Source organism: Salvelinus alpinus, chromosome 3 (assembly GCF_045679555.1).
Source record: "Salvelinus alpinus chromosome 3, SLU_Salpinus.1, whole genome shotgun sequence".
Classification (NCBI taxonomy): Eukaryota; Metazoa; Chordata; class Actinopteri; order Salmoniformes; family Salmonidae; genus Salvelinus; species Salvelinus alpinus.
In genome coordinates this window covers 109,174,348-109,190,933 of record NC_092088.1, presented here as the reverse complement: position 1 = coordinate 109,190,933, position 16,586 = coordinate 109,174,348, and the positions used below count along the sequence as shown (strand labels likewise).

The window sequence follows — 16,586 nt, the reverse complement described above, 5'->3', positions numbered from 1 at the left end:
CTAGCTAGGTAAACAATGAACCTAGCTAGGTAAACAATGAATCTAGCTAGGTAAACAATGAACCTAGCTAGGTAAACAATGTCACGTAACGTTAGCTAACAAGCCAGCCAGCTAACAATAGATAGTTAAACAACAATGAACCTAGTGCCAAATCATGTCGTTACTACACTGTATGAATATGCTGGGAGCTAACCAACCAGGTTCAATGTTAGCTAGCTAGGTAAACAATGAACCTGGCAAGGTAAACAACGTGTAAGATCACACACGTCACGTAACGTTAGCTAATGAGCCAGCCAGCTAATGTTAGCTAGTTAAACAACAATGAACATAGTGCCAAATCATGTGGTTACTATCCTGCATGAATCTGCTCAACAATCTACTGGGAGCTAACCAACCAGGTTCAATGTTAGCTAGCTAACATTAGGCTCTAACTAGCGAAGCAAACGGCTCTGGGATACGAATAATAATGTCATACTCGTAACGTTAGCTAGTGAGCCAGCCAGCTAACGTTAGCTAGCTAGCTAACAGTACACTTCAGCTTGAAAATAAACCACTTCCTGTCAAATTTTGAAATGTGTAATATCTGATAATGTAGCTAGCTAACGCTAGACTATCTTACCCATATACATCATCATGCATGATGGACACCTCTCTGTCAGGAATGCCATACCACCAATGCCCTTAGTTTGAAGATGTAATCCGGAGAAAGGTGTTTTCGCCATCTCCTTAGCTATCAGACTATAATTCTACTCATTTCAAAACTTAATCCTCCAGAAAGTGGAGAGCAACACTTATGCAGCTCTGTGGCTTAACCAATAAGGCTCGAAATTGATCAATTTTATTCATATTTACAGATGGTATACACGTTTGTTATTAAGGAGCATTAAAGTTCACATGTTCCAGAAGGAATTTCTGCCAACAAATGCATTTTGGTTTAAAAACAATTTGATTAAATGGCTCTCCTGGGAAGTTGTGACTTGCGACACACACCTAGTTTCCTCAAAAACAGACTTTCAGCACGCTTATAGGGAAGGACATTCAAAAAGCACATCACTTACACAAATGACTGATGATTGGCTGAGAGAAATTGATGATTAAAAAGAATGAGGGGGGTGTTTTGTTAAACTTCAGTGCAGCTTCTGACGTTATCGATCATAGTCTGCTGCTAAGAAAATGTACGTGTTATGGCTTTATACCCCCTGCTATATTGTGTATAAAGAGTTGCCGGTCTAACAGAACACAGAGGGTGTTCTTTAATGGAAGCCTCTCCAACATAATCCAGGTAGAATCAGGAATTCCACAGGGCAGTTGTCTAGGCCCCTTACTTTTTTCAATATTTTCTAATGACAAGCTACTGGCTTTGAGTAAAGCCATTGTGTCTATGTATGCGGATGACTCAACACTATAAACGTCAGCTACTACAGCGACTGAAATGACTGCAGACGTCTGTCTGTAATAAAGTGCTACTCTACCTTTTTAACAACACTATCAACATGGTAGGTCCTACAGGGTCCAGTTTTGTCTCACCTGGACTACTGTTCAGTCGTGTGGTCAGGTGCCACAAAGAGGGACTTAGGAAAATTGCAATTGGCTCAAAACAGGGCAGCACGGCTGGCCCTTGGATGTACACAGAGAGCAAACAATAATATGCATGTCAACCTCTCCTGGCTAAAAGTGGAGGAGAGATTGACTTCATCACTACATGTATTTGTGAGAGGTATTGATATGTTGAAAGCACCAAGCTGTCAGTTTAAACGACCAGCACACAGCTCAGACACCCAAGGAAACACTTTTAGTCTTGAAATCTTTGGTTGTTTACTACACTACTCACTCTGTGAATCCTTAAAGAGATGGGTGGGGCTAAGGCTTAAGAGGGTGTGAACGATGCTGAATGGGTGTAGACAAATTAGAGCTCTCCAAGTACACTGCCGTTCAAAAGTTTGGGGTCACCTAGAAATGTCCTTGTTTTTTAAAGAAAATGAAACATTTTGTCCATTAAAATAACATCAAATTGATCAGAAATACAGTGTACACGTTGTTCATGTTGTAAATGACTATTGTAGCTGGAAACGGCTGATTTTTCATGGAATATCTACGTACAGAGGCCCAATATCAGCAACCATCACTCCTGTGTTACTTCAATGGCACGTTGTGTTAGATAATCCAAGTTTATAATTTTAAAAGGCTAATTGATCATTAGAAAACCCTTTTGCAATTATGTTAGCACAGCTGAAAACTGTTGTTCTGATTAAAGAAGCAATACAACTGGCCTTCTTTAGACTAGTTGAGTATCTGGAGCATCAGCATATGTGGGTTCGATTACAGGCTCAAAATGGCCAGAAACAAAGATCTTTCTTCTGAAACTCGTCAGTCTATTCTTGTTCTGAGAAATGAAGACTATTCCATGCGAGAAATTGCCAAGAAACTGAAGATCTGGTACAACGCTGTGTACTACTCCCTTCACAGAACAGAGCAAACTGGCTCTAACCAGAACAACGGCATCCTTTACCTCCGCTATCGCGACAGGCTGAACAACGGCATCCTTTACCTCCGCTATCACGACAGGCTGAACAACGGCATCCTTTACCTCCGCTATCGCGACAGGCTGAACAACGGCATCCTTTACCTCCGCTATCGCGACAGGCTGAACGACGGCATCCTTTACCTCCGCTATCGCGACAGGCTGAACAACGGCATCCTTTACCTCCGCTATCGCGACAGGCTGAACAACGGCATCCTTTACCTCCGCTATCGCGACAGGCTGAACAACGGCATCCTTTACCTCCGCTATCGCGACAGGCTGAACAACGGCGTCCTTTACCTCCGCTATTGCGACAGGCTGAACAACGGCATTTACCTGTGACTGTATTCATGATGCAGCACTGCCCAAGAAGGATCCAGAACCCTCGGAACATGTGACACAGTGTGTTATCAACCCATTAAGAAGGATTTCAGAACCCTCAGTGTGTTTGATAGTGATACAGTGTGTTATCAACCCATTAAGAAGGATCCAGAACTCTCGAAACATGTGACACAGTGTGTTATCTACCCATTAAGAAGGATCCAGAACCCTCGGAACATGTGACACAGTGTGTTATCAACCCATTAAGAAGGATCCAGAACTCTCGAAACATGTGACACAGTGTGTTATCAACCCATTAAGAAGGATCCAGAACTCTCGAAACATGTGACACAGTGTGTTATCAACCCATTAAGAAGGATCCAGAACCCTCGAAACATGTGACACAGTGTGTTATCTACCCATTAAGAAGGATCCAGAACCCTCGGAACATGTGACACAGTGTGTTATCAACCCATTAAGAAGGATCCAGAACTCTCGAAACATGTGACACAGTGTGTTATCAACCCATTAAGAAGGATCCAGAACTCTCGAAACATGTGACACAGTGTGTTATCAACCCATTAAGAAGGATCCAGAACCCTCGGAACATGTGACACAGTGTGTTATCAACCCATTAAGAAGGATTTCAGAACCCTCAGTGTGTTATCTACCCATTAAGAAGGATCCAGAACCCTCGGAACATGTGACACAGTGTGTTATCAACCCATTAAGAAGGATTTCAGAACCCTCAGTGTGTTATCAACCCATTAAGAAGGATCCAGAACCCTCGGAACATGTGACACAGTGTGTTATCAACCCATTAAGAAGGATCCAGAACTCTCGAAACATGTGACACAGTGTGTTATCAACCCATTAAGAAGGATCCAGAACCCTCGAAACATGTGACACAGTGTGTTATCAACCCATTAAGAAGGATCCAGAACCCTCGGAACATGTGACACAGTGTGTTATCAACCCATTAAGAAGGATCCAGAACTCTCGAAACATGTGACACAGTGTGTTATCAACCCATTAAGAAGGATCCAGAACCCTCTGAACATGTGACACAGTGTGTTATCAACCCATTAAGAAGGATCCAGAACCCTCGGAACATGTGACACAGTGTGTTATCAACCCATTAAGAAGGATCCAGAACCCTCAGTGTGTTATCAACCCATTAAGAAGGATCCAGAACCCTCTGAACATGTGACACAGTGTGTTATCAACCCATTAAGAAGGATCCAGAACCCTCTGAACATGTGACACAGTGTGTTATCTACCCATTAAGAAGGATCCAGAACCCTCAGTGTGTTTGATAGTGACACAGTGTGTTATCAACCCATTAAGAAGGATCCAGAACCCTCAGAACATGTGACACAGTGTGTTATCAACCCATTAAGAAGGATCCAGAACCCTCAGTGTGTTTGATAGTGATACAGTGTAATCATAATGAGCCCCTCTATGTAAATGCTGAAGCTGTCCTAGTTAGTTCTATTCTCTCTGTGTTGATGCAGTAAAGAGACAAGCCCTGCAGCAGGATAAATGACTTCACATTCAGTTTCCCCCAAAATACCAGCACCTTGTTAACCACACACTCCTCTCTCTCTCTCTCTCTCTCTCTCTCTCTCTCTCTCTCTCTCTCTCTCTCTCTCTCTCTCTCTCTCTCTCTCTCTCTCTCTCTCTCTCTCTCTCTCTCTCTCTCTCTCTCTCTCTCTCTCTCTCTCTCTCTCTCTCTCTCTCTCTCTCTCTCTCTCTCTAGCTCATTTCTCTCTTCTGTCCCCCTCTTTCCTCTTCTCTCTCTCCCTCCCTGTGTTACTGTGCGTGGGCGTGGAATACTTCTCTACCCCCCGCCAGGCCCTGCACCAATCACAGAGCCTCGTTTCCACTGCATGGTGGAGCGTTGTGCTGGAGCAGTGAGGTTGGGGCTGCTCCTCTTCCTCTCCTCCTCTCTCCTCCCCTCCCGTCAACTCCTTTTCTCTCCTCGCCCTCATCTCTCCTTCCTCCCCTCCACTCCTTTCCTCTCCTCGCCCTCGCCCTCATCTCTCCTCTCCTTCCTCCCCTCCACTCCTTTCCTCTCCTCACCCTCATCTCTCCTTCCTCCCCTCCACTCCTTTCCTCTCCTCGCCCTCATCTCTCCTCTCCTTTCTCCCCTCCACTCCACTCCTTTCCTCTCCTCGCCCTCATCTCTCCTTCCTCCCCTCCTCTTCACTCCTTTCCTCTCCCTCCTCTCTCTCCTTCCTCCCCTACTCTCTCCTTCCGCCCCTCCTCCCCTCCTCTCTGCTCATTTCCTTTCCTCTCCTCTTCTTTCCTTTCCTCCTCTCATTTATCCTCCTTCTCTCTTCTGTCCTTGCTCCTCTCCTCTCTCTTCTCCTCTCCTTCCCTCTGTCCTCGTCTCATCTCCTCTGATGGGTTCTATAATTCATGCCAGCTCAGCTTGAACAAAGAAGGGGATGCTTAACGGAGGGACTAGTTAACTAGTTAACCAGATGGGCTGATACAGTACTGTATCTCAGTAGAGAGATGAAGGGACTAGTTAACTAGTTAATCAGATGGGCTGATACAGTACTGTATCTCAGTAGAGAGATAAAGGGACTAGTTAACTAGTTAATCAGATGGGCTGATACAGTACTGTATCTCAGTAGAGAGATGAAGGGACTAGTTAACTAGTTAACCAGATGGGCTGATACAGTACTGTATCTCAGTAGAGAGATGAAGGGACTAGTTAACTAGTTAATCAGATGGGCTGATACAGTACTGTATCTCAGTAGAGAGATGAAGGGACTAGTTAACTAGTTAATCAGATGGGCTGATACAGTACTGTATCTCAGTAGAGAGATAAAGGGACTAGTTAACTAGTTAATCAGATGGGCTGATACAGTACTGTATCTCAGTAGAGAGATGAAGGGACTAGTTAACTAGTTAACCAGATGGGCTGATACAGTACTGTATCTCAGTAGAGAGATGAAGGGACTAGTTAACTAGTTAATCAGATGGGCTGATACAGTACTGTATCTCAGTAGAGAGATGAAGGGACTAGTTAACTAGTTAATCAGATGGGCTGATACAGTACTGTATCTCAGTAGAGAGATGAAGGGACTAGTTAACTAGTTAATCAGATGGGCTGATACAGTATTGTATCTCAGTAGAGAGATGAAGGGACTAGTTAACTAGTTAATCAGATGGGCTGATACAGTATTGTATCTCAGTAGAGAGATGAAGGGACTAGTTAACTAGTTAATCAGATGGGCTGATACAGTATTGTATCTCAGTAGAGAGATGAAGGGACTAGTTAACTAGTTAATCAGATGGGCTGATACAGTACTGTATCTCAGTAGAGAGATGAAGGGACTAGTTAACTAGTTAATCAGATGGGCTGATACAGTATTATATCTCAGTAGAGAGATGACATGACTGTAGTATAGAGATATATATATATAGATCAGAAATGAAGAGGAACTGTACATTCTGAAGGGACCGAAGATCTGCTTTGGACCAAGAGAGAAAGAGAGAGAGACAGAGAGAGAGAGAGAGAAAGAGAGAGAGACAGAGAGAGAGAACGAGAGAGAGAGAGAGAGAGAGAGAGAGAGAGAGAGAGAGAGAGAGAGAGAGAGAGAGAGAGAGAGAGAGAGAGAGAGAGAGAGAGAGAGAGAGAGAGAGAGAGAACGAGAGAGAGAGAGAAAGAGAAAGAGAGAGAGAGAGACAGAGAGAGAGAAGACCACAAATACAAATTCCATCTAGACACTGTTGCCCTAGAGCACACAAAAAACCTATACATACCTTGGCCTAAACATCAGAGCCACAGGTAACTTCCACAAAGCTGTGAACGAGCTGAGAGACAAGGCAAGAAGGGTGTTCTATGCCATCAAAAGGAACATCAAATTCAACATGCCAATTAGGATCTGGCTAAAAATACTTGAATCAGTTATAGAACCCATTGCCCTTTATGGTTGTGAGGTCTGGGGTCCGCTCACCAACCAAGAATTCACTAAATGGGACAAACACCAAATTGAGACTCTGCATGCAGAATTCTGCAAAAATATCCTCCGTGTACAACGTAAAACACCAAATAATGCAGAGCAGAATTAGGCCGATACCCACTAATTATCAAAATCCAGAAAAGAGCCATTAAATTCTACAACCACCTAAAAGGAGGCGATTCCCAAACCTTCCATAACAAAGCCATCACCTACAGAGAGATGAACCTGGAGAAGAGTCCCCTAAGCAAGCTGGTCCTGGGGCTCTGTTCACAAACACAAACACACCGCACAGAGCCCCAGGACAGCAACACAATTAGACCAAATCATGAGAAAACAAGAAGATAATTACTTGACGCATTGGAAAGAATTAACAAAAAAACTGAGCAAACTAGAATGCTATTTGTCCCTAAACAGAGAGTACACAGTGGCAGAATACCTGACCACTGTGACTGACCCAAACTGAAGGAAAGCTTTGACTATGTACAGACTCAGTGAGCATAGCCTTGCTATTGAGAAAGGCCACCTAATGCAGACATGGCTCTCAAGAGAAGACAGGCTATGTGCCCACTGTCCACAAAATGAGGTGGAAACTGAGCTGCACTTCCTCACCTCCTGCCAAATGTATGACCATATTAGAGAGACATATTTCCCTCAGATTACACAGACCCACAAAGAATTAGAAAACAAACCCAATTTTGATAAACTCCCATATCTATTGAGTGAAATACCACAGTGTGCCATCACAGCAGCAAGATGTGTGACCTGTTGCCACAAGAAAAGGTCAACCAGTGAACTATTTGCACATAATATGACATTTGAAATGTCTTTCTTATTTTGGAACTTCTGTGAGTGTAATGTTTACTGTTAATTTTTATTGTTTATTTCACTTTTGTTGATTATCTACTTCACTTGCTTTGGCAATGTTAACACATGTTTCCCATGACAATAAAGCCCCTTCAATTGAAATTGATATTGATAGAGAGAGAGAGAGAGAGAGAGAGAGAGAGAGAGAGAGAGAGAGAGAGAGAGAGAGAGAGAGAGAGAGAGAGAGAGAGAGAGAGAGAGAGAGAGAGAGAGAGAGAGAGAGAGAGAGAAGAGAGAGAGAGAGAGAGAGAGAGAGAGAGAGAGAGAGAGAGAGAGAGAGAGAGAGAGAGAACTAGAGAGAGAGAACTAGAGAGAGAGAGAGAACTAGAGAGAGAGAGAGAGAGAGAACGAGAGAGAGAGAGAGAGAGACATAGAGAGACAAATCCTATCAAGCACAAGAGACATCAAATCAAGAACAAACTGTGGGACGCTGTAGGGAGTTGTAGTTTTCAAAAGGCAAATATTCAACCTAGTTCAGCGCAGAAAAGTGGTAATTAACTACAATGGCCAGAAACCCTTGCACGTATTCTTCCCAGCACCACACACAGAAGGCATGAGAGAGGAATGTAGCAACGCAGCGAGGAAACGAGACGGAGAGGGGTAGAGTTTGTGAGGAAGCTCTACTCCATTGATAATAGTAGAAGTCTTGAAAGTTTGTCTTATCTACTTTGAAGGACTACTACAACAGTGATTTGGTCAGACAGCTCTGCAGCGTGGGCAGCTGTGGCAACCCAATGATCACGGGATGCCCTTTCCGCTAGCCAAGGCAGAGCTGCTTGGCTCGTTGGGGATGAGAGATAACCAAGGCAGGGCTGCTTGGCTCGTTGGGGATGAGAGATAACCAAGACAGGGCTGCTTGGCTCGTTGGGCAGCACAGAGATAACCAAGGCAGGGCTGTCCCTTTGTCTCACAGGGTTGTTCTAGGTAAGGTTTCCCATACTGCACTTCTACATACAGGGTTGTTCTAAGGTTTCCCATACTGTATTTCTACATACAGGGTTGCTCTAGGTAAGGTTTCCCATACTGCACTTCTACATACAGGGTTGTTCTATGTAAGGTTTCCCATACTGCACTTCTACATACAGGGTTGTTCTAGGTAAGGTTTCCCATACTGCACTTCTACATACAGGGTTGTTCTAGGTAAGGTTTCCCATACTGCACTTCTACATACAGGGTTGCTCTAGGTAAGGTTTCCCATACTGCACTTCTACATACAGGGTTGCTCTAGGTAAGGTTTCCCATACTGCACTTCTACATACAGGGTTGCTCTAGGTAAGGTTTCCCATACTGCACTTCTACATACAGGGTTGCTCTAGGTAAGGTTTCCCATACTGCACTTCTACATACAGGGTTGCTCTAGGTAAGGTTTCCCATACTGCACTTCTACATACAGGGTTGCTCTAGGTAAGGTTTCCCATACTGCACTTCTACATACAGGGTTGCTCTAGGTAAGGTTTCCCATACTGCACTTCTACATACAGGGTTGCTCTAGGTAAGGTTTCCCATACTGCACTTCTACATACAGGGTTGCTCTAGGTAAGGTTTCCCATACTGCACTTCTACATACAGGGTTGCTCTAGGTAAGGTTTCCCATACTGCACTTCTACATACAGGGTTGCTCTAGGTAAGGTTTCCCATACTGCACTTCTACATACAGGGTTGCTCTAGGTAAGGTTTCCCATACTGCACTTCTACATACAGGGTTGCTCTAGGTAAGGTTTCCCATACTGCACTTCTACATACAGGGTTGCTCTAAGTAAGGTGTCCCATACTGCACTTCTACATACAGGGTTGCTCTAGGTAAGGTTTCCCATACTGCACTTCTACATACAGGGTTGCTCTAGGTAAGGTTTCCCATACTGCACTTCTACATACAGGGTTGCTCTAGGTAAGGTTTCCCATACTGCACTTCTACATACAGATCACTCATATCTAAACCAATACAGTCGGTTAGCACCACAGTCACAAGCATTTGTCCTTGACCAGTCCGACACTAACCTAACGTAGCAGGTGTAAACACCTTAAACGACAGCACATTCTGGTCTGGATGAGAAGAAACAACACTGCTGGGGAGTAAATGAGGAGACAACACTGCTGGGGAGTAAATGAGGAGACAACACTACTGGGGAGTAAATGAGGAAACAACACTGCTGGGGAGTAAATGAGGAGACAACACTGCTGGGGAGTAAATGAGGAGACAACACTGCTGGGGAGTAAATGAGGAGACAACACTGCTGGGGAGTAAATGAGGAGACAACACTGCTGGGGAGTAAATGAGGAAACAACACTGCTGGGGAGTAAATGAGGAAACAACACTGCTGGGGAGTAAATGAGGAGACAACACTGCTGGGGAGTAAATGAGGAGACAACACTGCTGGGGAGTAAATGTGGAGGACGAGTGAAGATGGAGTGTCACCTTGGTAACGTCCAAAAGCAGAAGTCACGTCACAGGCTCTCTCTTTCATTTCCCCTGAAAACCAGAACATCGGGTTGTTGACGACCCTGCTGAGGCTACTCTGACACTGGAGGCTCCATCTCCTTCATTCTCTCCCTCACTCAGCATCCCTCAGCCAAGCCAGCTACACTGCTTCCTGCTAGCATGGTGCTACCTGGACGTGCTACCTGTCCCAGACCTGCTGTTTCCAACTCTCTAGAGACAGCAGGAGCGGTAGAGATACTCTTAATGATCGGCTATGGAACCTGACCTGTTCACCGGACGTACTACCTGTCCCAGACCTGCTGTTTTCAACTCTCTAGAGACAGCAGGAGAGGTAGAGATAGTCTTAATGATCGGCTATGGAACCTGACCTGTTCACCGGACGTGCTACCTGTCCCAGACCTGCTGTTTCCAACTCTCTAGAGACAGCAGGAGAGGTAGAGATACTCTTAATGATCGGCTATGGAACCTGACCTGTTCACCGGACGTGCTACCTGTCCCAGACCTGCTGTTTTCAACTCTCTAGAGACAGCAGGAGAGGTAGAGATACTCTTAATGATCGGCTATGAAAAGCCAACTGACATTTACTCCTGAGGTGCTGACTTGCTACACCCTCGATAACCACTGTGATTATTATTATTTGACCCTGCTGGTCATTTATGAACATTTGAACATCTTGGCCATGTTCTGTTATAATCTCCACCCGGCACAGCCAGAAGAGGACTGGCCACCCCTCATAGCCTGGTTCCTCTCTAGGTTTCTTCCTAGGTTTTGGCCTTTCTAGGGAGTTTTTCCTAGCCACCGTGCTTCTACACCTGCATTGCTTGCTGTTTGGGGTTTTAGGCTGGGTTTCTGTACAGCACTTTGAAACATCAGCTGATGTAAGAAGGGCTTTATAAATACAGTTGATTTGATTTGATTTCTAGTGACCCATTACTGATGGTAGAGACCCATTACTGATAGTAGAGACTCATTGCTGATGGTAGAGATTCATTACTGATAGTAGAGACCCATTACTGATGGTAGAGACCCATTACTGATGGTAGAGATCCATTACTGATGGTAGAGATCCATTACTGATGGTAGAGACCCATTACTGATGGTAGAGACCCATTACTGATAGTAGAGACTCATTACTGATGGTAGAGACCCATTACTGATGGTAGAGACTCATTACTGATGGTAGAGACCCATTACTGATGGTAGAGATCCAGTACTGATGGTAGAGATCCATTACTGATGGTAGAGACCCATTACTGATGGTAGAGACCCATTACTGATGGTAGAGACTCATTACTGATGGTAGAGATCCATTACTGATGGTAGAGATTCATTACTGATGGTAGAGACCCATTACTGATGGTAGAGACCCAATACTGATGGTAGAGACCCATTACTGATGGTAGAGATCCATTACTGATGGTAGAGATCCATTACTGATGGTAGAGACCCATTACTGATGGTAGAGACCCATTACTGATAGTAGAGACTCATTACTGATGGTAGAGACCCATTACTGATGGTAGAGACTCATTACTGATGGTAGAGACCCATTACTGATGGTAGAGACCCATTACTGATGGTAGAGACTCATTACTGATGGTAGAGACCCATTACTGATGGTAGAGACCCATTACTGATGGTAGAGACCCATTACTGATGGTAGAGATCCATTACTGATGGTAGAGGCCCATTACTGATGGTAGAGACTCATTACTGATGGTAGAGACCCATTACTGATGGTAGAGACCCATTACTGATGGTAGAGATCCATTACTGATGGTAGAGACCCATTACTGATGGTAGAGACCCATTACTGATGGTAGAGACCCATTACTGATGGTAGAGGTCCATTACTGATGGTAGAGACCCATTACTGATGGTAGAGACTCATTACTGATGGTAGAGACCCATTACTGATGGTAGAGACCCATTACTGATGGTAGAGACTCATTACTGATGGTAGAGACCCATTACTGATGGTAGAGATCCATTACTGATGGTAGAGATCCATTACTGATGGTAGAGACTCATTACTGATGGTAGAGACTCATTACTGATGGTAGAGATCCATTACTGATGGTAGAGACCCATTACTGATGGTAGAGACCCATTACTGATGGTAGAGACTCATTACTGATGGTAGAGACCCATTACTGATGGTAGAGACCCATTACTGATGGTAGAGACCCATTACTGATGGTAGAGATCCATTACTGATGGTAGAGGCCCATTACTGATGGTAGAGACTCATTACTGATGGTAGAGACCCATTACTGATGGTAGAGACCCATTACTGATGGTAGAGATCCATTACTGATGGTAGAGACCCATTACTGATGGTAGAGACCCATTACTGATGGTAGAGACCCATTACTGATGGTAGAGGCCCATTACTGATGGTAGAGACCCATTACTGATGGTAGAGACTCATTACTGATGGTAGAGACCCATTACTGATGGTAGAGACCCATTACTGATGGTAGAGACTCATTACTGATGGTAGAGACCCATTACTGATGGTAGAGACCCATTACTGATGGTAGAGACCCATTACTGATGGTAGAGATCCATTACTGATGGTAGAGGCCCATTACTGATGGTAGAGACTCATTACTGATGGTAGAGACCCATTACTGATGGTAGAGACCCATTACTGATGGTAGAGATCCATTACTGATGGTAGAGACCCATTACTGATGGTAGAGACCCATTACTGATGGTAGAGACCCATTACTGATGGTAGAGGCCCGTTACTGATGGTAGAGACCCATTACTGATGGTAGAGACCCATTACTGATGGTAGAGACCCATTACTGATGGTAGAGACCCATTACTGATGGTAGATACCCATTACTGATGGTAGTGAGGCCTGGACTGATGAGGGTCGATCAACACCCCTTCCTAACCCCCCACCCTCCACATGCATATAGATTAGATATGTGCGGGAAAGCTCATACCAGCTGTTTTAACAGAATCCGACTAGGAATCCTATTGGACCATGACCAGACCATGACCAATCTCCATTGGTCAGGGTTCTGGTGTACATCATTATGGTTTTGGCTGTCAGATGAAAGGGAAGGTAACAGTGGTGGAATAAACAGGGTTAAGAGGAGGGAGGGAGGGAGGGAGTGAGGGAGGGAGGGAGGGGGGAAGAGAACAGGAGGGAGGGAGGGAGGGAGGGAGGGAGGGAGGGAGGGAGGGAGGGAGGGAGGGAGGGAGGGAGGGAGGGAGGGAGGGGGGGAAGAGAACAGGAGGGAGGGAGGGAGGGAGGGAGGGAGGGAGGGAGGGAGGGAGGGAGGGAGGCTATATGACAAAGAGTCTGTTTACACCACACACTAGCTATATGACAAAGAGGAAATAACAATGTGAACATGAAGAAGATCACAGACGTGGAACACCATGGAGTTAGAAGATCACAGACGTGGAACACCATGGAGTTAGAAGATCACAGACGTGGAACACCATGGAGTTAGAAGATCACAGACGTGGAACACCATGGAGTTAGAAGATCACAGACGTGGAACACCATGGAGTTAGAAGATCACAGACGTGGAACACCATGGAGTTAGAAGATCACAGACGTGGAACACCATGGAGTTAGAAGACCACAGACGTGGAACACCATGGAGATAGAAGATCACAGACGTGGAACACCATGGAGATAGAAGATCACAGACGTGGAACACCATGGAGTTAGAAGATCACAGACGTGGAACACCATGGAGTTAGAAGACCACAGACGTGGAACACCATGGAGTTAGAAGACCACAGACGTGGAACACCATGGAGTTAGAAGATCACAGACGTGGAACACCATGGAGTTAGAAAATCACAGACGTGGAACACCATGGAGTTAGAAGACCACAGACGTGGAACACCATGGAGTTAGAAGATCACAGACGTGGAACACCATGGAGTTAGAAGACCACAGACGTGGAACACCATGGAGTTAGAAAATCACAGACGTGGAACACCATGGAGTTAGAAGATCACAGACGTGGAACACCATGGAGTTAGAAGATCACAGACGTGGAACACCATGGAGTTAGAAGATCACAGACGTGGAACACCATGGAGATAGAAGACCACAGACGGGAACACCATGGAGTTAGAAGATCACAGACGTGGAACACCATGGAGTTAGAAAATCACAGACGTGGAACACCATGGAGTTAGAAGATCACAGACGTATAACACCATGGAGTTAGAAGATCACAGACGTGGAACACCATGGAGTTAGAAGATCACAGACGTGGAACACCATGGAGATAGAAGATCACAGACGTGGAACACCATGGAGTTAGAAGACCACACTATGTCTCGTGCCGTACCCACCAGCCCTGTTCAACTCTCTCTCCTGTTCATTAGCCTGGAGGCTGCAGGCGTGCCTGTGATACTGTATTACTGGCAGAGAGCTACGTCTATATTACTAACAAGCATCGCTGCAGTCCATCCACCACACTACAACACAGCACACCACCACGCTAAACCTTTTGATAAACAGGAGAGGATTCCTCAGGCTGATACCACGGAAACAAGCAGCACCATACCACACGGAGCAACAGAGAGAGGCTGAGAGGCTGAGAGAGAGAGGCTGAGAGACACTGAGAGACTGACAAAGAGAGGCTGAGAGAGAGAGGCTGAGAGAGAGAGACTGAGAGACACTGAGAGACTGAGAGAGAATGAAAGAGACTGAGAGAGACTGGGAGAGGCTGAGAGAGAGAGGCTGAGAGAGAGAGGCTGAGAGGCTGGGAGAGGCTGAGAGAGAAAGGCTGAGAGAGAGAGGCTGAGAGAGACTGAGAGGCTGAAAGAGAGAGGCTGAGAGAGACTGAGATGCTGAGAAAGAGAGGCTGAGAGGCTGGGAGAGACTGAGAGAGAGAGAGGCTGAGAGAGACTGAGAGGCTGAGGGAGAGAGGCTGAGAGGCTGGGAGAGGCTGAGAGAGAGAGAGGCTGAGAGAGCCTGAGAGGCTGAGAGAGAATGAAAGAGGCTGAAAGAGGCTGAGAGAGCCTGAGAGAGCCTGAGAGACACTGAGAGGCTGAGAAAGGCTGAGAGTAGCTGAGAGAGAGGCTGAGAGAGAGGCTGAGAGAGGCTGAGAGGCTGGGAGAGAGAGGCTGAGAGAGAATGAAAGAGGCTGAAAGAGGCTGAGAGAGGCTGAGAGAGACTGAGAGGCTGAGAGGATGAGAGGCTGATAGAGAGAGGCTGAGAGAGAGAGGCTGAGAGAGAGAGGCTGAGAGGCTGGGAGAGAGAGGCTGAGAGAGAATGAAAGAGGCTGAAAGAGGCTGAGAGAGTCTGAGAGAGACTGAGAGAGCACAGTCCCCTCTACCGTCCCATGTCTCTCTACACCTGCTAACTCTGTCCTACTGTCCCGTGTCTCTCCTCCTCCCCTGTGTCTCTCCTCCTCCCATGCCTCTCCTCCCCCGTGCTTCTCCCCCGTGCCTGCCCCGCTCCCCACTAAGAGCCCACCCACACAGTGTGAAGCATGCTGCCGAGCTCCGTGGAGGAAAGGAACCAGGACAAAGGAATGAGAGCACCGGGAGACTCTGAGCTTAACTCAGTCCCTCCTCCTCCTCCTCTCCTCCTCTTCCTCTCTCTGTCCTCTCCTCCTCTCCTCCTCTTCCTCTCTCTGTCCTCTCCTTCTCCTGTACCTTTTTCTTCAGCTGCCGTTGGGCTTGTCTGATCTTCCTCTTCTTAAGCTTCTCGTCCTCAACGGAGGTGTCCACAATCGCTCTCTTCTTGATCTGAGATGCAGCCTGAGCCATGGTGCTGAGGAGCTGTGATGGAGCTGGCTGATATCCTTATAGAGCAGGATAGCAGGAGGGACCTACCAGGTCTGGAAGCAGCTCCTCTCTGTAGTATAGTATCCTACCAGGTCTGGAAGCAGCTCCTCTCTGTAGTATAGTATCCTACCAGGTCTGGAAGCAGCTCCTGTCGTATCAGGGAGGAGGGCTGGGTGGTGATGGTGTGATGATGACTCTCTCAGGACAGCAGCAGAGGTAGTAACGCTAGCTAGCTAGGTAGCAGGGGAAATAAAACAGACCAAGCTGCTCCTCTCTGAGTGGTGTGATCCAGTGTTGTAGTATCCAGGAGGAAGATGGAGTCTGGCAGCAGACAGGCGGCCAGATCAGTCTCTAGAGAAACAGAACCAGCTCTCTCTCTCCTCTCGCCTGCTGATGTCTTCATGTGGCTCCTGGCCCTACCTGAACCACTACCCATCACATTCCCTTCTCCCAACGCAGCATCCCTCAGACAGGACAGGCAATGGAATGAGAGGAAGGGAAGTAGGTAGGGCAGAGAGAGATCGAGTAGGAAGGAGAGAGAGAGAGAGGCAGCTGAGACTGGGAGGCAGTGTTACACCACTAGCTGGAAGTGCCTGAGTGAAGGGGAGGAGAGGGAAGGGAAGGAGAGGAGAGGGGCGGGGAGGAGAGGAGAGGAGAGGAGAGGAGAGGAGAGGGGAGGGGAGGG

At 46.2% G+C, this 16,586-nt stretch overlaps 1 protein-coding gene across 44 annotated transcripts in view; it reads right to left on the bottom strand.

Moving 5' to 3' along the window:
* Window positions 1-16,586, bottom strand: part of LOC139571681 (ankyrin-3-like) — a 408,808-nt gene that overhangs the window by 275,134 nt on the left and 117,088 nt on the right. For 21 of the 44 annotated variants that reach the window (XM_071394795.1, XM_071394787.1, XM_071394797.1 and 18 more), the window contains exon 1: window positions 15,770-16,509. The exons of 3 other annotated variants lie outside the window; for them this stretch is intronic. In XM_071394795.1, coding sequence (XP_071250896.1) covers window positions 15,770-15,883 — 114 coding nt within the window. In that variant the 5' untranslated portion in view covers window positions 15,884-16,509. Of the gene's footprint in view, window positions 1-15,769; window positions 16,511-16,586 lie in introns of those variants that run through there. 20 more of the 44 variants (XM_071394772.1, XM_071394773.1, XM_071394771.1 and 17 more) reach the window with 5 other exon arrangements.